This window comes from Notolabrus celidotus, chromosome 10 (genome assembly GCF_009762535.1).
Source record: "Notolabrus celidotus isolate fNotCel1 chromosome 10, fNotCel1.pri, whole genome shotgun sequence".
Classification (NCBI taxonomy): domain Eukaryota; kingdom Metazoa; phylum Chordata; class Actinopteri; order Labriformes; family Labridae; genus Notolabrus; species Notolabrus celidotus.
In genome coordinates, this window is record NC_048281.1 from 29,547,631 (window position 1) to 29,570,955 (window position 23,325).

The 23,325-nt window shown below is 41.2% G+C and overlaps 1 protein-coding gene across 3 annotated transcripts in view; it reads left to right on the plus strand.

Moving 5' to 3' along the window:
• Nucleotides 1-23,325, plus strand: part of fam160a2 (family with sequence similarity 160 member A2) — a 44,903-nt gene that overhangs the window by 15,858 nt on the left and 5,720 nt on the right. For 2 of the 3 annotated variants that reach the window (XM_034693851.1, XM_034693850.1), the window contains exons 4-11: nt 1,075-1,305; nt 7,602-7,847; nt 9,593-9,760; nt 10,284-10,363; nt 10,709-10,878; nt 12,703-14,085; nt 19,667-19,845; nt 21,212-21,374. In XM_034693851.1, coding sequence (XP_034549742.1) covers nt 1,075-1,305; nt 7,602-7,847; nt 9,593-9,760; nt 10,284-10,363; nt 10,709-10,878; nt 12,703-14,085; nt 19,667-19,845; nt 21,212-21,374 — 2,620 coding nt within the window. The remainder of the gene's footprint in view (nt 1-1,074; nt 1,306-7,601; nt 7,848-9,592; nt 9,761-10,283; nt 10,364-10,708; nt 10,879-12,702; nt 14,086-19,666; nt 19,846-21,211; nt 21,375-23,325) is intronic. The other variant, XM_034693852.1, reaches the window with a different exon arrangement.

A 23,325-nucleotide genomic window follows, 5' to 3' on the forward strand; every position in this document is an offset into this window, starting at 1 on the left:
GCAGTTATTATCACTTTAACTTCTTTCCTTGTATTTTTTCCTCAAAGTGTGGTTTGATCATTTGAAACTCCAGCTTTAATGCTACATGTGGGGGGTTGCTAGACAAAAATGGAGGGTCGTGAGATGTCTTATAGAATGTTTTGTTTTTAAAGTTACATTTTATCCATTATAGTAAAAAATATCAACAAAAATAGTAGCTAACCTTGAAATAAAACATTGAAAATAGAAAATGTAATGAGTTTTCTGCCTTCTTTGTTGCCAAATGACTCCTAAGTTTAGGGTTAGTTAACAGTTAATTATCAAAAGCATCAGTAGCAGTAGGTTAATTCGTAAGGGCACAGGAAACACAGACACATGCTCATATAGGTAGGCTCATTGTCTGCAGACCAGCTCAACTCAACTCAACTCAACCCAACTCAACTCAACTCAACTCAACTCTCAACTCAACTCAACTTTATTTATATAGCACCTTTCATACATAAAAACATGCAGCCCAAAGTGCTTCACAGAGTAACAGTCAGAAAACAACAGCAATGGTAAAATTATAAAAGGTGTGATTAAGAAAGAAATACTTAAAAAAGAAAATCAACACAGTAAAATTAATGAAATAAGTAAGAGTGGAAAGAAAAGTTAAAAATAAGGTAGAGTTAACAAGATCAGATGAACACAAAATAAATAAGATAAATAAATACATGTTAGAACAATGGTTTAGATAATAATGATTAATAATAATAAAAAATAATAACAATAATAATAATAATAATAATAATAATGATAATAATAATAATAATAATAATAATAATAATAATAATAATAATAATGCAGTCCAGGGCTAAAATAAATTACTCCAAATTAAAAGCTAGATTAAAAAGGTAAGTCTTAAGTTTACTTTTAAAAGCAAAATGAAGCCACATTAAATCACTTTGAGGGACAGTGTGGGTCGCAAGCCTTTGGCATCTATATTTTGGGGGTCGCGGCATGAAACGTTTGGAAACCCCTGTTATAACCCACCATTGTGTAAGGCTAAAAACCATCATAGCATCTTTTTTCACCATGTTCCTAAATCTCCTCCAGATCTGCGTGTCCATGGCCCGGCAGCCCGTCGTTCTGGAGATGTTGTTCCGTGCGGCACCGGCTCAGCAGGGCTCCACCAACCTGCTGATCTTCTCCCTCCTCGTGCCGTTCATCCACCGGGACGGAGCCATCGGGCAGCAGGCCAGAGACGCGCTGCTGCTGGTCATGGCCACCTCGGCCAGCAACGAGTCCGTGGCCCGTTACATCGCTGAGAACTCGTACTTCTGCCCGGTAAGAGAAAGTCCTCATGACTATGAAAAGTGCTGTGTTATAAACGTTAACTGAGGGGTCGGTTCTTATTTGCCAGAGCAGTAATGAAAGTCTCATCTGACAGGTTTATAAGGGAAGCAGATTGATTGATTGTGGCTCCCACTTTTGACACATTTGATGTGATATTAGGTGTGACAAAAACCTGAACTTGACACAGACTGCTGGCACTACTTATCTCTAAGGGGCAGGTGGCTATTTAAAGCAAACATTTCATGCACGCAACAAACTCACTGTATTTAAAGTTATTAGTAACCAAAGCAACACGTCCTGTTACATCACCAGATATCATGTCGATTTAAAGGTGACATATCATACAAAATGGACTTTTTAATGGTTCTCTACCTGAAATATGTTTCCCTGGCATGTCTACAAACCCCCCGAGAATGAAAAAAATCCATTCTGCCCCTGTTTTGATTTCTCCACCTTTCTGTAAATGTGTGTGAAACGAGCCGTTTCAGACTTCCGTGTTTTTGTTACGTAATAACAATATCCGGTCCGTCACGGAGTCAGAGCTCGGAGCTTGTTCAGCCAATAGACTGTATAAAATAATACTGAATCCCTCCTCTGTTTTTCATTACCTGCACAAATGTGTGCTAACAAGGAGCTTAGGAGGGAGGCATGCTAGTTGTAGGCTGTCTTAATAAACACAAAGGTCGGTTTTACTCCCCACGTCTGCAGATTTGAAGATCTAGTGGATGATTTTTATTTGTCATGGATAAGTGCTAGCGCTAATTAGCATAGCCACATAGCTACATGTTCATAGCTGTAGCTGTGTACCAAGACACACGTCGACATACTGACAAATAAAGCAACAAGAAACACTAAATCTGTGACCAATCCTTCAGAAAGGTCCTGCTGCCTTTCTGCCAGAGGTCGGTTTTACTCCCCACGTCTGCAGATTTGAAGATCTAGTGGATGATTTTTATTTATCATGGATAAGTGCTAGCGCTAATTAGCATAGCCACATAGCTACATGTTCGTAGCTGTGTACCAAGACACACGTCGACATACTGATAAATAAAACAACAAGAAACACTAAATCTGTGACCAATCCTTCAGAGAGGTCCTGCTGCAGGCGCCTCTCCGTCAGGATCAGATTCTGGATCAGATTCAGAGGGTTGAAGTAACGTGATCTCTGAGCAGCCGTGTATATTCAGCCAACATGTAAACATTAGATCAACGTGCTGGACACATAGACTGTAAATAAAAACGTGCTGGACAGCCGAGGCACATCCACTTCCTGAGGGGGCGTGGTCAGAGAGAAAACAGTGTTCTCAGGAGGACTGAAGAAGAGGGTTTTACAGGCATGCCAAAATCTGATTTCAAAGTGTTTTTTTGAGCATAAACTTTAAAGACATGTTTTGGGGACCTCTTAGACCAATATATATTGATGAAAAAAGCGGGATATGTCACCTTTAAGTCCTGTAATTGTTCAGTGTAGTGTTTTAACGCTTTAAGTCTGGTCTGTGATTTTACATAGACTGAAATCGAAGCAAATGCAAGCTGCACTTTTTCTTAACCAGGATAAATGGTTGTTATTACTACATTAATTTTAACCGTGTCCTCACATGGAGTGTTTTATTTGTGTGGTGTTTTTTGTTCCATCAAGTGTTTTTTCTTTTTCTTCTCAATTGCTCATTAATAAGCTCACAGTATGATGCTAATAGCTTAACCCATCATGATTAAATCAAGCTTTAATCAAAACCAACCAGGCTGAACGTCAGAACTATCAAGTATTATTTATTCACGTATTTATGAGTCACTTCCACCAAGAGAGGCAGAGTAGCAAACATTTATTACACTCTCAGTTCAGAGACTAAAAACTGAGCTTATGATATTTGACTTCACTATTCAGCTCATATTGGCCCTTAGATATATTATACACAGAAGAATACGCACAAATGAATAACCTACTACTTTGTGTGATGGTAGAGAAAGTCGAAAGTGCAGCATCCGGACTCACTTCAATGCTGAAGAGATGGAGGTGTGTGTGTGTGTGTGTGTGTGTGTGTGTGTGTGTGTGTGTGTGTGTGTGTGTGTGTGTGTGTGTGTGTGTGTGTGTGTGTGTGTGTGTGTGTGTGTGTGTGTGTGTGAGTGTGTGAGTGTGCTGTCTCACTCTGCTTCATCAATGATGGAGAGTGATAAAGGAAGGGGAAGGACATGACAATGCACTCTGAAAGAACATTCATTCTTATCTACATCCAGTCAGCTCTGTCTCAAAAGGTTCAAAATTAACACTTCACCCGACTACAACTATCAGGATGATGGATCAAACACATTTAACCCAAACTAATCCACAGGATGGAACAGTATAGTTGCACGTTTAGATACCGTATGCATTAGGGATGTAAACAATTAATCGAGTACCTGTCCATATTTTTTTGTTTTCATTTTCTTTTTTCCACCACGATGTTTTTATTTAGTTTTCAGCAGCATGAATTACAGCTTTTTATACTCAAGACATACAACTGCTGCGTTTACACATCACAAACAAGTAAAAAAAAAAACCCAAGACATAACAAAAAAAACAAAAAACAAAAAACAACCCCCCCCCCCCCCCCCCCCAAGAAAAAACAAACAAACAGACAAACAAAACAAAATAGTAATAATAATAATAATAATAATACAAGAACACTTCTCCTGTTACAATAGATGGTAGTCTATACAAATTGGAGTATATAAATACATTAAATACAGACTTTGAAAAGCACCTAGTGAAAAAAAGAAAGATTCAACATGCTTTGAAACTGCATTGTCCACTTAGTTTAGTCATTCACTTGATCATCTATTAAATCTAAATTCTTAACATAGTTAATGAAAGGCTTCCATATGTTCTCAAAAATATACTGTTTACCCTTTAATATGTAAGTTATCCTTTCTAGTGGAAGGCTTGACAACATCTGTCTTATCCATTGAGCAGTACTTGGTCTTTGATTGTTTTTCCATAACATTGCAATACATTTTTTAGCATAAAGCAAGCTCAGGTCTATAAACATTCGATCGCTCTTGCTGTAATTATGTATCTCAGGATTTAAGCCCAATATTGTTTTGATTTTCTATCACATGAACAAACATCATGTGGTCTCATATTTGGTTCAGCTTTCAGGGAGGTGTTTTAAGTTTAAAGCATGTTTGGATGTGAATCAGCTGACTGAAGGTGTTGCGCACAGTGGAGACGCTCAGCTGGGGGCTGCAGCTGAGTGACAGGTCTCCACGAGCGCTTTTTTTCTCCGCCGCCGGACTGATTATGACTCAATTGTGCTCCCAGCTGACACCTGACCACGTTCATATTTTTATTTTTATCTCAATAAGAACGAGTAGACAGAAAACTGGACACTGTGAGTCTGAAATATGTTTCTGTTCAGTTCCCTTGTTGTAGCCTGAGCCTTCACTTTTATGACTGTATGTTCACAGAGATTATTATTATGAGCCTGCTCCACATGGTGATATAAGATAAGATAAGATACTCCTTTATTCGTCCCACAACGGGGAAATTCATGGAGTTACAGCAGCAAAAAAGAAGGTGTACAGTACAAGAATTTCAACAAGAATATATATAGAAAAAAAATGTCCATCAGAGACGACAGCTCGGCCATAATTCTCCTGTCAACCACCACCTCCACAGGGTCCAAGACTAAGCTGGCCTTCTTCCCCAGTATGTTCAGTCTCGCTCTCCTGTATCCTGTCCGCCCACAGCAGGTGAAATCCTTCCAATATGGCGTTTGTGTCCAGTGTTAGCTCTGTTAGCATGATGCTACTCTGCCAGTATTCCCTCTGGTGCTGGGTTAGCTCATTCACCTTATCGTAGATAGATCTTACATTCCCCATAACGGTGGGTGGAAGGACAGGTCGATGTCGTCTTTTTTAGCTTGCACCTCAATACCAGCACGTCATCTTTGCCTCCTTCTCCTCAGCTCGCAGGGAACATCAGACCTAGCATCGTTTAGCATAAACATGCTACGGGCTGCTGACAGCTGATCTCGTATGTAAACACGGACACACACAGGAACAAAAATAGTAAAAACACCACTGCAAACTTAGCCAGTTTGGTGTCCATGACCAACAAATGAGTCATTAAAAGTCATGACAGGCTCCAAATACAAAGAAAACTAAACAGATATGAAACAAAGTCAAAAAAAATAAAAAGTCAAAAAAAGAACAACCAAGAGAGAGCTGTATATTCAGGGTGTTTACATTTTGTACACCTCAATATGGTCTGTAGCTGTTCAATACTGTCAGTTATATACATTGTGTTGTGAAAGGAAATTTGATTCAGGGTAAAAAATGCATTTGGCATTGTTTTTGACATGGAAAACGTTTAGGTTTTTTTTAATGATTAATTGATAATTGATCGTTAACATTTCCACAGATAGATCACTGAAAATACTTGAAATTTACATCCTTAATATGCATCAAAATTAACCATATTATATAAGAAAAAAAGAACATTTCAACCACACAAAGCATTGCTTTTGAGCTCCTTATAAGAAAATGTTTAAAAAGATAGAGAATTTTGTGAAGGAAAGCTAACAAGAAATAGGAACAGAAAGCCTTTATTGTCATTTTACATTGTGCAAAGAAAATAGGAAATGTTTCACTATAAGTGCACAACATGTAGGCATTCACACAGTAGCAGAATAAAAACATGCATGAAGGATTTAACGTGAACTGCACCGTGTGTGTATTTTGTACTAAAATAATTGTATTCCCCTGTTAGAAATCTACCTCTCTGGGGCGCCGTTGGCCGAGCGGTCTAAGCGTGCGCCCCATATACAGAGGCTTCAGCCCTCTTCGCAGAGGTTGCAGGTTTGATTCCAGCCTCGACCATTTACTGCATGTCCTCCTACACTCTCTACTCCCCAAATTTCCTGTCTCTCTTCAGCTGTCCTGTCCATTAAAGGTGAAAATGACCAAAAATGTAACTTAAAAAAAAAAGAAGAACTCTGCCTCTGTTGATGGAGTCTTTTACAGCTGCCACTGGGTGTCTTTATTCTCCTTTTGAAATATAGGTCTGCTAAATATTCTCCTTTTCATATGCTGTATTTTACTTTAACAGTGACTCAGTGTGAAGTAAAGGTGTGAGTGCATACTAGCGAGCCGGGGCTGTCGTTCTTAATCTGGTCACGAATTTCAGCGTCTGTGCAGCTCTTCACCTTTAAAACTTTAGAACTGTTATCTCTCCCTCCGCCGCTCTGCTCCCATGTTAAAGAGCCAGCTCAGCTATTTTCTGCTCGTCCTCCTTCCAGCAGCTTCGGTCTGACCTACTTACAGGCGAGAAGGACCAGCGGAGGTGGCATCAAGGACCAAATGCTCCTCTCTGTCTGAGACTCTCTGTGTTCAGCTCCGCTTTGACATTTCTAGATGTAGCTTTAAATTCTTCAATAACTACACTCTGCCTCTTGTCTTGTACGACTTTTCCTACCATTCTGATTTTTCAAAGCATGACAAGTTCTGATGAATGAAGTGTTTGCATTTGCATATTGGAGGACACAACGGTTGATGTCTACGTCACATATCTGACTAGTTCAGCAAGAAAAATATCCTGTTTGAAATGCCAGCAGCTGCTTTCAAAACACTGAGTGACATGAGGGCTTCCACCACCACTTCACAACACGCACTTGTTGTCCATTTTTTCTGCACATAGTTGGAAGTTTGGGATGATTGTCCCTCTCTTATCACTAGACTGCGACTGTTTAGTGAGCTGTTGTCAACTCTGTGGGTAACTGGTGGTGTTATGAAAACACAACGTGTTTCACTTAAGATACAAGAGAACACTTCCTACTTTTATATTCAACAAAAACAAACCATCTCTGAGACTGAAATAAGGAAAGCTAGGAAGAGTTATTGTGCATTTTTAGAAGGATATATTACAGGATTAGTTACTCGGCAGCACCTTGTTTTGACCCAAAATTTCTCTATAATTCAATTTGCTGATTTATTTCCACATCTAGCATTGAGTAAAAATGATCCGTTTTTTTTCTGAGCTCAGGGCAACAGTTAAAAGCTTTGTTCTTGGTGGGACCACCTGTTCAAAATCCTAAATATTTAGCTGAAAAAATTGACTACAGCATTTAATTTATGAGCAAAGTATTCATTTTCAGTCCACACATCAACTTCTTATTATTGTTTGAGCTCTGTTTGAGCTTCTGGTATTACAATAATCAGTGATCTATGTGTGAAAATCTCCAAACCTCATGGCCCTGTGTTGTTTGTAATCCGCCTTCTCACCTGAACTCTCTCTCTCTCCTCTTCCTCAGGTCTTGGCGACGGGCCTCAGCGCTCTCTACTCCTCTCTGCCGAGGAAGATAGAAGTCAGGGGAGACGACTGGCATGCACTGCGGCGGGAGGACTGGATGGGCGTATCGTCCCTCGTACTGTTCATGAACTCGCTGGAGTTCTGTAACGCTGTGGTGCAGGTGGCTCATCCTTTGGTGCAATCGCAGCTCCTGGACTACCTCCACAACGGCTTCCTCGTTCCGGTCATGGGCCCTGCACTGCACAAGGTAGGAGGGGGGTTGGAGGAAAGAACTAAAACCATAAAACCGTGGCTACTTTGAATGATTACAAACCAGACATGCTATGAGTTAAGGTTAGAAGCATTTTATGTTCAACTCAACTCATTTTTATTTATATAGCACCTTTCATACTTTCAAGCATGTTGCCCAAAGTGCTTCAGAACAGAGACAGAAAACAACAGCAACAGATAAAATGATACAAGGCTAAAACAAAAGAGAGGAATATTTAAAAAAACTAAAAAAATATTTTTTTATAAGATCAATTAAAATAAAATCAATCAATTAAATAAAATCTAATAAATACCAGAAAAATAAGTAATATAAAAAAATATATTTAAAAAGAACAAGATAACGAATAAGATAAATAAAAAATGATGCTAAAACAATGGTCATAAAAATAATAAAAGTATTAATGCAGTCCAGGGCTAAGAGGAAAGTACTCCAAGTAAAAAGCCAGATTAAAAAGTCTTAAGTTTACTTTTTAAAAACACACAGAGAGCTCGCTGTTTTAATGTCTAGGGGCAGAGAGTTCCACAGGTTTGGTGCAAAACAATTCAGAAGATTTTATTTCGTAAGTTTTGAGCAATCTGATTCAAATCATTCTGTCTACAAATCTCAACTTCACTGTTTTCATGAACAAGATGTTTTCTCTGAATAAAGAGATTGAAGTAAGACGTGCATCAAGCATTTAGTCAGAATATAACCATTATGACGTGCAGAGTTTTCCTTATGTCTAATGTGTTGAAAATAGCAAGGAATCAGTCCCCACCCTCTGCGTCAGTGTACATAATGTCTTATAAATAAAGTTTAAAACCTAAAAGCACAATCTCTCAGTAAAAAGTTGTCTGCTACAGATCAGTTTTGCCTCGCTCCTGATGTGTTTCTATCAGTTCCAGTAATAAAGAAGCTGTCAAGTTGAGTGAACATGCACAGGAGGAGTAGTGTAACCTCATTCAGGGAGAAACAATCAGCTCAAGTGTTTCCATGAGTAACGATCACAATATCAAGCTGCATTAAGCACTCCTCCAGATCTGAATGAAATTTCTCTCTGAATAGACCAGATTGTACCAGCCTGTTCCAAGTGACATGTTTACATGAAGCATTTTTATTCTGATTGGCCTGTTATTCCAGTTTTAAGTGGTACATGTATTCAGAGAGAGAGAGAGAGATGTATCATGTCCTCGTCGAGACTGTGCTGCAGCTCCTCCTGTCTAATGCAGGCCTGCTTGTGCTGTTGTGTAGTTATGAGGGTTATGTATTTTTTCAATTACTTTTAATACACAGCTGTATCCCCTGCTCTGTCCACAGACACTCTGTTACTCAGTGGAAGATGTGGGCGGACGTTAACTGCAAATTGACTCGTTGGCGGAAGCATACAGCAGCGAGGCGATAATTGTAGTTGTTTTGTGATAGTAAACAATCTCTTATGTAAGACAGGATCGGGTAATTACATTTCAGGTATAAAGTGAGCCCTCTCCAGTCAGTGGAAGGATTCTTCAGAGCTTGTTTGGGTGTCGAATATCAGGAGACTCAGAGCACAGGGAGGACTGATCTGTTTGCCAAGCTTTGTTTCTTCCTGCGATGAGTCAAACGCTGTTTAAACATTTTTTGAAGTCTGCCTGTTTGTGTGTTTTTAATCTTAGTTCTCTTAGTTCCGCCTCCTCGACGCCTTATTTCTGCAGTTTTTTTATAGGTATTAAATCATGAGCGTTTGTGTTTCTCTTCATTTGTAGTCATCAGTGGATGAGATGATCGCCAGCACCGCCTACCTTGACCTTTTCCTGCGCAGCGTGTCAGAGACCTCCCTCCTCAAAACCTTCCTGCGCTTCATCCTGCTGCACCGCCACGACAACGACACCATCCTGGACACGCTGCTCACGCGCATCAGCAGCAACTCAAGGGTATAAAAATACGCTATACATGTTTATTTGTTTACGTGAAAGATGCAGAGGGCCTTATATAAACTCTGATGTGTGGGCGGTGCGTGGGTGCAGAGCGAGAACTTGATTACATGTATCTGCTGTTTCAGTACAAACATGAGAAGTAAATGTCAACATTTCTGCTGCGATGGGCAGCTGTGTTGTGTTTGTAGTCGATGGAACAATCCACAAGAGAATGTGTCGACTTAATCTTACATTTTCTAGAGTTAATAAAGTTTCAGTGAGTCTTTTCTCAGTTATTGTCTTTTTGTAGTTTGAACATCATTTGAGGGGGAGGGGAGATAAAACTGAGAGTAAAGGTTCCAGCTCTGAAGGGAAGCTGTGTTTTTGGCTGTCACTCAAAAGAGAACACTAGAACAGAGTCTGGAGCAGTTTTTCTTGGCTTTAAAAAAGAAGGAAACCACATATTTTTAACTGTCTTTTAAAATCAATACTCTTATATATTATTCATTTGAAAAGCAGTTCCTCTGTCTTTGTGTTGCAGCTCTGCATGGTATCACTCAGCCTCTTCAGGACTCTTCTCTCCCTGAACTGTGAAGACATCATGCTGCAGCTTGTTCTCAGGTACGTCCGCACATCACAGCTTTTATTCAAGAGTGCTTACATCTTCATTTAATACTTACTAGGGATGCACGTTTTAAGAATTTTCTGTGATCGATTTTTGGGAATGTTATAAAAAATATATTCTTATATCAAAAACAAGGCCAAATAAGTTTTTTTTCCCCTAAATTATATTTTCTACAGCAACAAAATGAACAGAACTGACGGTATTGAATACGAGTACATGTTTAACACTGATTATCAATGATCACGCTCATAAAAATATTCTCTGCAGACATAGTCTAAGAATGTGAAGGCTCATAATACTAACAACAAACAAAAATAACAATAGCTTAACTTTCCTCTCAGGTATCTACTGCCCTGCACCCATGTGATGCTGAGTCAGCGTCGCGCTATCAGGGAGACCGACATGTACGGAAAGTCAGCAGATAAGTTCCTGTCCCTGATCCCGGAGTGCTGCCGGTTCAATGCAGCGTCCTCTGCTGAGCGGGAAGAGGATAATCCATTCTGGGGTAAAGGTGCGAAGAAGAAGAAGAAGCAACACCAACACTTCAAAATCAACACTTCTTAAGTCGAGTCAGGTTGTTGTGATTGTGCTGCTAATTCTGTCATCTCTTTTTACGCCTAATGAGCAGTCCCTCTAAGAAGTTGCGATTTCGCGATCGCAACTATCAACGCAAATTCAACCAATCAGCGCAATTTTTTCGCGGCCCTGCAATTTTTTACAATCAGCGCAACTTTCCCGCAAATTTGACGTCATCGGTTTTGTCATCAATTTGACTTCCTAGGAACATAAACGTAAGTCCTCACTTGATCTGCACTTTTCAACAACAAAACATGCACAGAGAACGGGTGAAGAGAGGGGACAGCAGGCAGGACAAGTGACCATGACGTTATTATTTATAGATTGAGGGGCTCAGTGTTCGCTTGGTCTCTACCTGCAGCAGGTGTGCTTTATGAACCAGCTCTCCTCACCTCCATGCATCTGTCTCATCTTCATTGATGATTTTTACCCCGGGTGTGTGTTAGTGACAAAGACACAACCGGGGGACGTCTGTTTACTATTTGATGTTTGACGTTGTTGCCGTGGTTACCGTAAAAAGCTCTGCATCTACAGCTTGATTTAATCCAGTTTGGTGAAACATCAGACACATTCAGTAAGTTTTGATCAACTCCTTGTCATCAAAGATGCAAATTAATTTCAGAGTGCCGTGAACTGACTGTGCATCAGTCGCTGCGAGGTGCATTCAGGGACCGTCGTAAATGTGCAATACAGTCCTTTCATGGCATTTTTCTGTGAATCAAGATAATCAAAATACAGTCAGTGGTCACATCAAGAATGTTTTCTAAAAACAACTGTAATTTAGCATATTTACTTGCCCCTGAGACGTTATTGGGGAAAAAAGCAAAAACAATAATCGCAACTTTCACCGCAATTTTTTCAAAAAGCTGTCGCAAATTCAGGCTTTTTCGGCCGCAACAATCACAAAAAAATCCCGCGAAATCCTGGAGGGACTGATTGAGGATCATTAGACAAAATGAGACTTACCTGTATAACCCAGAAGGGTGATCATTATTAGGGCCCGAGCACCAATGGTGGCAAAGGCCCTATTGTAACCCTAAGGATTGTTCTTTCTTCCGCCATTTAAAACGCATTTTTGGACCCCTGAACATGAATGAAAGCGCGGATATTTTTGTTTTTATAGGTCTCGCAAAAAAATTCTCAGTAGCGCCCCCTAGAGGTAAAAAATAACACCCTACGCATTGAGTTTTTTTGAGCTACATGCATGAAAAGTACTACGCATATTCACGGCATCAGGACGCACAAAAAAGCCTCTTGCATCCATATTCGAAACTCAACAGGAAGAGCGCCACCTAGCTTTGAACATGAAAAATGGGGCCAAAATGGGTCCGTGCAAGGGTGCATACTTTTGCTAATTTCTCCTAGAGCTTTTCTCCGATTTAGTCCAAACTAGGCACATTCTATAGTAAACCCATTGACGATTAAAACAATTAAAGGCTCAGACTAAAATTGTGGGCGTGTCAGACTTTGTGGCGGGGCATCAAAAAAAAATGTCGGAAAATTGATTTTTGTGACTTTAAAATGCACGTAATCTCACCTCATCCAACGCACTCATCAGGCCTTGGGAAAATTGCGACATTTTATGGGTGTCGCAAAAAAAGTCGAAAAAATGTGCTCACTAGCGCCCCCTACAGTTTTCAAAAACCCCTCCCCATAGAGGTTAGATTAGTATTTTAGATTTGTAAAGCAGATATCCCCCCTCATCTGTTTACTCATGATGCTGAAAAGGAAGCTTTGTCTTTTTTTTGTCATCCCACAGTACTGAGCAGTCCCAGCACGGAGTCTCCAACCCCTTCCAGACCCAGCACCCCGTCCCGCTTAGTCTTCTTCATCCGCCAACCAAGCATCGGAGGTGGATTAGGAGGAGGTGGTCCCTCCACCCCGACCAGCATGGAGGCCATGCAGTCCGGTCCTCCTGGCTCCCACCCTCTCTCCCCTGAAAGCCCGATGCACCCTCAGCTCCCTCACACAGAGAGTCTAGATTGGGATTCAGGCTACCTGGAGTACCTCAAAGACGCCCGACGGGGCATTGAGTTTTGCTCCTGGGCCTGCCGTGACTGGTCGGCGCCTTATGATGGAGAGAACCCCTCCCCGAACACAGTCCCTCCACCACCACCTCCCCCTACCTCTAACCCCTCCATGGCCATGTTCCCTGAGCACTTTTCCTTCCAGCAGGGAGGAAGCAGCGGCACCCCTCCAGGCCAGCAGAGGGCGGCCATAGTGGCCGCAGCACGATCAGAGTGGAGCAGCTCGGAGCGGGACAGTGGGGAGTGGGACGTCACGATCGGCAAAAACAACTGCATCAGCCTCACGCCGCGCTCCAAGAAACGCAGCCTGCAGAGAGAGGAGCTTCTGCCAAAGCCCGTACCTCGCCTCATACCCTCCTCTTCATCTTCAGCTGCCCCTTTATCCACCTCCTACACCGCCTCGCCCCCTGCTCCTCACATTCCAACGTCTGCCATCACTGTTAGCTACCAGGCTATGTATAACGGGACAATGAGTGGAGATGGCTGCTCAGACAATCAGGACAGAGGACTGGAGGTGAAGAAAGTGAAGAGAGACTTGGGGGAGCAGCAGTATTTGGATGAAAATGCAAATCAAAACGGATCCCTGGTCACGTGTCCCTCCCAAAGCTGCTCCGCTCTCACTCAGTCCATTTTTAACAACAGTGACATAAGTGATGCTAAATCGCTTTGCGCTAACCAGCTCGCCTCTCAGAGCTCTGTCACTCAGCAACCGTCTGACACCAAACTGCCGACCAGCGACACCTCATACCCACACAGTGCATCCTCAGATCTTCCAGAAGTCAATCAGTTACAACAGTCTGTAGAGAGCTTGATCCAGGAGCTGCTGGAGCAGGCGCCGGGAGAACCGCAGCCGCCCGGAGACTCCAACGGTCAGGGCATCAGCATCGAGGCCTTCACGCGGGAGCTGAGCGAGCTGGAGGACCGGGTGAAGGAGCGCAGCAGAGCGGCCTGTCAGCAGGAAGAAACTGCCAGAGAGATGCTGTCGGCTGAGCGGCAGGAGGAGGAACAGCAGCTGGAGGTGAAGCTGACAGGAGACACAAAGGGAGAAGGGGCTATGGTGGGGCTCTGTAGTCCTGCCAGACCTCTCAATCAGCCTTCCTCTCAGCCGTACACAGGTGAGACTCACATTGTTATTGTCACTCTATTTCTGGACCAGGGTTTTTAGACTAGACTTGTAAATTGCTGAGGAGACCTTTTAAAGCTGTGATGGCTTTATTGATTGAATTTTAGAAAAGGAGCCCTGAATAATAAAACATGTTGACCTTAGTGGATTAAGAGTGGATCCAAAAGACGAGTTCTATCAGTCGCCTCAAGATAAAAACGTGGATTATAGATGTGACCGAACTAAGTTTTCGTGGCTGGTGATGAAAAAATAATGTGTTGATGGAAACCAGTGCAGGGAATTTTGAGCTGTAATGAAATCAGACTTCTTCTTTGTGGATTCTGCACGTTTGATTTTTCACTAAATGAGAATGCAGAGATACTACAATGAAGGCTTATCATTTAAATGTATGAATGGAAGAAGATTTAACTTAATCATGCTTTTTTTTTTATTATTATTATTTTTTTTTTATTGTGCAAAAAATGTGCTTTTCAAGAAAATGGGTGACTAAGTGATAGTAGACTGAATAACAAGTAAACAAGGCACGAATATGGAAAACAAAGAAAAAAAACAGACAAACAAAGAAAAGAAAGGTAAAAACAAAAACAAGACATCAACAACAAAACAACAATTGATGTTGATTTAAAAAAAAAGGGCAGAAATAACCTATAAAAAGTAAGCAATGAAAGAAGGAAGAAATAAATAATAATAATAGGAAAGTAAATAAATATATTATATCAATAATGATAATGAAACAGAAACTGCTGTTGCAGTTTAGCAAAGTGCTGCACAGTGCGGTAGATAATTTAAAACACACAGAACATAAAACGCTTTCAGAAAATAAAAATAGAATAAAATAAAATAATCATAATAAAACCCTTTGGAAGATAATTTAAAAACATAAAAAAAACACTAAGTACAAATAAAAATACAATAAGTGGACAGACAGAGACAGAGACCACACAACTCTCATGCTGGGTTAAAAGTCAAAGAGTAAAAATAAGTTTTAAGACAGGATTTAAAAGTCGGTAATGTTGGAGACAGTCTAGCATGCATGGCAGGGCAGCTCGTTCCACAGTTTGATCCTGGTTTTCAGCCTGGTCTTAGGTCTAGGGACCACAAGAAGCTGACCTCAAAGACCTTTCGGGAGTGTAGCTTTGCAGGAGGTCGGAAATATATTGTGGAGCTACTCTTAAAATGAATCCTGGGGTGCTGGTGGCCTAGCGGTCTAAGCGCCCCACATATAGAGGCTATAGTCCTCGTTGCAGGGGTTGCCGGTTCGATTCCCAGCTGGTCGACAGTTTCCTGCATGTCTTCCCCTGCTCTCTGCTCCCCACATTTCCTGTCTCTCTTCACTATCCTATCAAATAAAGGCAAAAAGCCCAAAACATATAACTTAAAAAAGAAAAAAAGAATCCTAAAATGAACAGGGAGCCAGTGGAGGGAGGTGAGGATGGGGGTAGTGTCCTCTCGCGTACGGGTGCCGGTTAAAAGTCAAGCAGCAGCCTTTTGGACTGACTGTAGCCGTGACAGAGAGGCCTGGTTAACGCCTACATAACGTGCGTCACAGTAGTCTAGACGAGTCGAAATAAAAGCATGTATAACTTTCTCAAAATCATAAAAACAAAACTGATTTAATCTTGGATGAATACCCAGAATGCAGCTGACTGTGTGTTGTTAAGCTCAGTGCTTTATGATTCTGTGCTCTGTCTCCACAAACAAAGCAGTTCTGTTGTCAAAGACGTAACATCAGTTAAGAAGACTCTCCCTCCACGATATGAAAAAACTAATTCAGGTCTCCATGCCATCATAACTGTATTATTGTAGTTCTCTGTGTTCAGGCCATCCTGAACCCTCTTTGCAGATGGTTGAAAATGCAGCTGCAGGGTTGCTGACTAGTATTAAAATGTTCGATTGCATCACTCCAGGGATCTTGCCATTCTTTATCGGCTCCTTGTTAATTTTAGAATCGGATTTAAGACGTCGCTGAGTGCTTGAAAGGCTCTTAATGGCCTTATCTCACATCCCAGACCTCTTTCACTGGCACTTAGCTCCAAGGTCTCTTAGATGGAGCAGAAAACGTATCCAGTATATCCCACAACTTCAACTACAAGGTGACAGAGCATGTGTAGATCACTGTTCTTAAATCAAAAGACACCTTTATATCCAGCCTATAACCTTTAATCTCTTATTCTGTCTTTGTCCTAATGGCATGTCCTTCTTTTAGATGTTGACCTGATGTTTTATTCCCTCTTTGTCCTTAAAAATATGTTAAAAGTGGCTCCAGAAATAACCTATGTGTGCTCACTTTAGATTTTGTTGTACTCAGTATCGCTAGTATTCATTCGGCACATGTCTTCACTAAGCTGGATAAGCTCAGGGGCCTGTTGGCTTTGGCTTCAGCAGCCTGCAAACAAACAAAGGTTATTTGGGTAGTGCCTTTTTCAGATATAGCAAAGTGCTTCAGAGCAAAGAAAGACAAATCCATACTCAGATCTACGTACAGTTTATTGGCTTAGCTCTACGTTTATTGGCTCAAGTTCTGGAGAGCTGTTACACCATCCATCTTTTCATCAGTCACTAATAGGGATGGAGGATTTAGTTTATTTTATACAGTCTGTGGTTTTTATTTACAGTCTATGGTTGAGACTGACCCTCTCGCTCCGACTACCTGCCCTGTTTATAACCGTTCCTGTGTGCGTGAATGCCCAACAAGTAAGCTGTGTGTCCTGTTATTATAAAGAGACGGAGAACTGACTTTTTCCATCCCCAGGCATTCACGTGTGTTCATTGATAAACTCCCGAAAGAGCAATTAGACGCCACAAGCACGTGTCAGCTAATATATCTAATCACCTATATAGTCCTATTTCTGTTCATTTCATGTTAAATTAAATAAATATGTTAAAGGCACTATGAGGAGTTTTTAACTGGCTGAGAAACAGACTGAAACTGGTACTGATGCCTCGTTATGACCCCCAAAAGCAAACAAGACCATCCACAACAACACTGATACCTTCTCCGTTGTCATTTTAATGTCTGAAACTGCTCTGAGGGGGTAGGTGTCAGAACAGATGATTGACATCTCGCTTTAGAAACACCCTTTTTTCACTGTTTTCATTGTAAATAATCACATTGATTGATAAATCTTAATGTTAAAAGACAACAGGACAAGGTTATTGTCTGAAGACACTTATTTTGCATGTACAGGACAAGAGATAAGAGGTATCACTTTTTCCACAAGGGGGCGCCAGAATCGATACAAACTAAAAGTTCCTCACAGCAGCTTTAAATTAAACAAATTTGAGATTTTATTTTTTATTTTTTTAATTAACATTTATTACCACATAAACACACAAAAGTACTGAAAACTGGTACCGTTGAGTACCAGTACCGATTCCCAGGTACCGGGTATCGGTACCGTATCGGTTCAAATGTGAAAGGTACCCATCCCTAGTCACTAAGACTGATGTTAAAAGTAACAGACTACCTAGATGTGTTATGTCTGTTTTTTAGTCGTCAGCTGCTAAGGCTAATGTTGGTTCACACTTCTTGCACACATCAACCTGTAATGGTCCTGTCACACATTGACGATTTAGCCATCGTTTTCCCGAAGTATCAAAATGCCTCTAAAACACTGACATATGCTGATGTTTTTTTCAATTTTGGGCGTATACATAGCATATTCATAACTTATGCCCAACTATAGTCCACTTGTGCAAAGCGCACGGCAGCGTAATAACACAGAGGAAGTGTATAAGAAGGCTGCCCCTCGTTAATGACAATGTATACGTTTTGAAATGAGATGCTCTTCATTGGTGATTAAATTATTCTCTTCCTGCAGTGGTCAGACTCTATAATCAGTAATACATATATATATATATATATATATATATATATATATATATATATATATATATATATGTATATATATATATATATATGTGTGTGATTTTAAGAAATGCTTATCTTTTACCTCTTTAATTTTAATTGTTAATAACTTTTTAATAATTGTTAATTTATAGGCTCTTGTTTGCTTTATATATTTCTTTTGCACTTTGTCTACTCTGTTACTGTAACACTTGAGTAAAGGAATCTCTTATCTTATCTAAAAAACTTGTGTGTCATTAAAAACTCTGCAGTCTCTCTTTGTAAGAACATGATGAGCCGTGGAGAGTATCAGAGGAGTGAAACCAGCAGGAACACAGCCTCTGCTCTTTACAAGGAGTTACATTTATTGACTGCAGTGCTTTCAAAACATCAGATTTTGAAATTCATTTAATTCAACAACAGCAGCTTTAAGGTTGAACACCACCAGACTCCGACATGCTGGCTTCAGCTTCTGTTTCAGAGGCTCTGCTGTCTGACACTGAGTGAGGGCTCCAAGGCTTCTCACACTCTACGTGTGTGGACGTCTGTCAATGATCACATAACTTACCTACAACTTATGGCGGGCGTATGCCGGACGTATGATCCATACGCTGCATACGACTCACAACACAATTTACACAATTCTACAATTTAGCGACGTCCAACACAAGCAAGAATTTAGACTGGAGGGAAATAACCTTAGTCAGTGCGACAAAGTGCTTCAAGTTGATTGGCAACAGGTTCTGCCATCTAGTGCCAGAAGAAGTGCCAGGTTTTTTCGTTTTTTTTTAAGATAATGTAGCCTCAGCTAATCACAACAAATAATTCAAGTCAACAATATCATTCAACATTCAACAGCATTCAATATTTTGTGCTAAATATTCAATAAGAGCTGTCTTTTAGACCTTCTGATTCATTCTACCCCTGAGGAAAAATAGGAGAAGGGTCAGGTTAAGTGTTCCCTGAACAGTCGAGTCTTCAAACATCTCTTATAAGTAGAAAAGGGACTCTGCGGATCGTAAGGAGTTAGGTAATTCATTCCACCAGTTGGGATCAACAGAGGAGAAGAGTCTGGCTAGAGATTTAGAGCCATGCTGGGCTGGGAGCACCAGGCGTCTTTCACAGGCAGAGCATAGTGGGCAAGAGGGAGTGTAGAACTGAGTGAGGGATTCCAGGTAGGCAGGAGCCATTTTGGTTACTTTATACGCTGGCTAAATCGTCAAGGTGTGACAGGGCCATAATTAAAGCACCTAGTTTCGTGGTACCACTGCATATTTTGAAGAATGACACAAAGCAGAGTTAAACATGAATCTCCTGGTACATGCCTCATGGGTAACCGTTCTTGAAAACATTCTTAGCCGCAGTCTCCAACAAAAGACTTAACAATCTTCCTTCTTCATAATAAAACTTCTGTATTGGAACGGCTTCTAGGAAGTCAAAGTCCTGAAGTTATAGAGCATAATAAGAGCTTGTCACTCTCCACAGTTGCGGTGCTGCTAAAGAATGGTGTTTAGTTTAATTGTCCCCATTTCACCTTTTTCATGCTGTTACGGCTCCCTGCTGCCTTCTCTCTGCAGTCTGTCAGCCTGAACGCCACGTCAGTCATTTTACAAAAGGCTGTCAACGACTTCTCTGAATTCACCCCCAGTTTGTTCACTTGCAGCTGCAGTTCAGTTTCCTTTCAGAAGTCTGTTGTTTCATAATGCATCGCTCTTCCTCTGTGCAGGTCCGTTCATGGTGGTTCTGTTCACCAAGCTGGAGAACATGCTCCAGAACTCGCTGTACGTCAACATCCTGCTGACGGGCATCGTGGCTCAGCTGGCCTGCTACCCTCAGCCGCTCCTCCGCTCCTTCCTGCTCAACACCAACATGGTCTTCCAGCCCAGTGTCAAGTCACTGATCCAGGTAAAACTGCCCCCCACCCCCCAACTCAAAGGAGATATGTTGGCCTATAAATGCAACCGACACTTTCAACTGAACTGAAGTGCATCACATTTCTAAAACAGGCGCTCAAGACAGACCAGAGAGAAAGGGTTGATGCTGCTACAGTTGATCACAGATCTTAGGCTTTTAGTTTTTGGACGTAACTGTCCTCTTTCAGCCCACCTCACTTCTGTGCTGACTTCTATTCCAAGAGCATCAGGCCTCGTTCAGACAAGAATTAAAATCTGAAAAGTCTATCTCTGCATTCTGAAAACAATCTGCAGTCATTAGTATCTGCAAAGTGAATGAAAACACTACAGTATGCATGCCAGGCCAGCAGTTAGAGGTATTCCTTTGTAATGAAACACCACAGATAACCATGCACCTGCAGCTAGAGGTGTTTTTCAGCAGAGCATTGAGTATAAACAGAAAAGAAGATGATGGTGAACCAAGCAGCAACCCCCCGCCGTGAGAATTGAAGACCATGCAGAAGTGTTAAAAACTGCAGTTCATCAAGTGTCCGCTCGAGGCTGTGGCTGCAGACACACCAGAAACCACATACACACCAATTCAAAAAAGCCGATCTTTACAGCAGAAATAGCCTGGTACAAAAGAGGAGTGTAGTCTGGATAACTAATTTCTCGATCTGTTTTCCATTTTGAGAGGCACAGCTGACTTGATTGACAGGCGGGAACACTGTAGCTGTTGGCAAGGAGGCTCAAAGCCCGCCTCTTTACCTCACACTAGCTCGACAGAAGTTAGTTTGAGTTCAGCATTTCCAATATGGCTCCCGCCGACTACGTCCATTATTTCTACAGTCTATGTGGTGAACACACGCTTCAAAACTGGTAATTTGGCTATGATGTCACAGTTCTCATAGGATCCACGTATCACCAGTCCACCCGGCACCAGAAGGGGTGGTGTTTTCAAAAGATTCATCACTGGAACCTGGTTTCAGAACGTTTTCAGCTGCCCAAAACATGCTTTTCTAGTAAAGGGATGGCCAAAATGAAACAGTGGTTTAGTGTTTTCTGTCGATTATATTGACGTGTAAACAGCCTCTCAGACCGTCTCAGACTGTAACCTATAACTGGACTTGACAGTAAATAGCAGACATTTCTGTTTTGTTAAACACATTGAAAACATTGTGATGCATGTAAATAAACCAGCATCATACAAAAAACCACAACTGCTGTTTTCCATTAAAGTTCCAGGTATCATTGAAAACTGAGACCATGTAACCGATGTGGAAACGATGCTCTATTTCCTGTCAGAACTATTATTCCAGTCATTGTGAAAAACACTGACAGTATCTGCTTTTCAATCTCTTCTCACCCTCTCCCCTCAGGTTCTTGGTTCTGTGAAGAACCGTATTGAGGCGTTCGCAGCCTCCCATGAGGACTTCCCTGCCATGCTGAAGAAAGCTCAACAATACCTGGTAGCTCGAGGCAAAGTGGACTGGGCAGACTCGCCTGCAGGAGTTCCAACCCTGCGGCGCTCTGATTCACTGGGTGAGCACGGGAACAGGAGGTGCACATGCAGAGTGTGTTAGTGTGTTAGTGTTAGTGTGTGTGTGTGTGTGTGTGTGTGTGTGTGTGTGTGTGTATGTGTGTGTATGTGTGTGTCGTATGTCTCTGGTATGAAATCCGACAGACTTTGACAAGTTAGAGAGAACATTTTGTCCGTTCTAGCTTAAATAACAGGAATAGAAACAGATCTGTTCAGGTGTTTTCTGAAAACATTTTTCGAGTTGATAATACAAATTAATTTATTCCACAAGACTGAATCAATTCATCATTTTATTTACAATAAGATCAAAATCAATTCTTCAAAAGCAAATACAACTCTGCATTTTGGAACACTACTTACCTTCATTTTTCAGTTTCATGGTGTGTGATCAATCTTATCCTGAAAATCCTCCAAACAAGGAAAAATGTATGAACTGTGTGCAAAGAAGCCGATTTTATTACACCCTAAAGTTCCTGAAAAAAGGTCCTCAAGGTCCTCCACGTCTACCTGTCCTGGGCCCGTATGCATGTCCAGACATTAGCGATGAATACTGGCCATTTGTGCTAATGGTGAAAAAAGAAATCAATTAGCCAAATTAACGCCCCTACAAAGCATTACATTTAATGGTGGTAGACCCCACCACTAATGGCAGGATTACCACACCTGTTAGGCTGTTATAAAGGATGGGGGACATCGTGCTTATGTGTTACCGTTTAAAGGTGACATATCATGCAAAATCGACTTTTTAATGGTTCTCTACCTGAAGTATGTGTCCCTGGCATGTCTACAAAACCCCCGAGAATGAAAAAAATCCATCTTGCCCCTGTTTTGATTTCTCCACCTTTCTTTAAATGTGTGTGAAACGAGCCGTTTCAGACTTACGTGTTTTTGTTACGTCACAACAATATCCGGTCTGTCACGGAGTCAGAGCTCGGAGCTTGTTCAGCCCATAGACTGTATAAAATACAACTCAACTCTGTTTTTCATTACCTGCACACATGTGTGCTAACAAGGAGCTTAGGAGGGAGGCATGCTAGTTGTAGGCTGTCTTAATAAACACAGAGGTCGGTTTTACTCCCCACGTCTGCAGATTTGAAGATCTAGTGGAAGATTTCATGGAAAAGTGCTAGCGCTAGTTAGCATAACCACATAGCTACATGTTAGTAGCTGTGTACCAAGACACACGTCGACATGCTGACAAATAAAACAACAAGAAACACTAAATCTGTGACCAATCCTTCAGAAAGGTCCTGCTGCAGGCGCCTCTCCGTCAGGATCAGATTCTGGATCAAATTCAGAGGGGTGAAGTAACGTGATCTCTGAGCAGCCGTGTATATTCAGCCAACATGTAAACATTAGATCAACGTGCTGGAGAGCCGAGGGCTCATCCACTCCCCAAGGGGGCGTGGTCAGAGAGAAAACAGACCGTTCTGAGGAGGGCTGAAGAAGAGTGTTCTTCAGGCATGCCAAAATCTGATTTCAAAGTGTTTTTTTGAGCATAAACTTTAAAGACATGTTTTGGGGACCTCTTAGACCAATATATATTGATGAACAAAGCGTAATATGTCACCTTTAAGACAAAATATGCGAAGACAACGGCTATTTAGGGATTGAACGAATCCTTTGGAAAAGTCTGACGATGTCAAAATATACAGCAAATTTAGATTTAGGAGACGTGACATAATTCTTAGGTAACCTACCAGCAACACCGTGAAGTGAATCCTTTCCAAACAACTCCGTTAACAAGTCCCCCACCTGGACCACGTTGGAGGTGGTGCTTGTTGCGCAAAGCTGCTTTCATGTTGCTTATTTTATTTTGTAGGTCTTCTACAAAGAAACACCACACGCATTTACCCGGTTCAAGATCTTAAACCAAACTTTCCCTTTCTCCTTGTTTGTTATCTTTGAGGATTGACTTGCTGATTATAGCCGTTTATTCAATCTATATTCTTG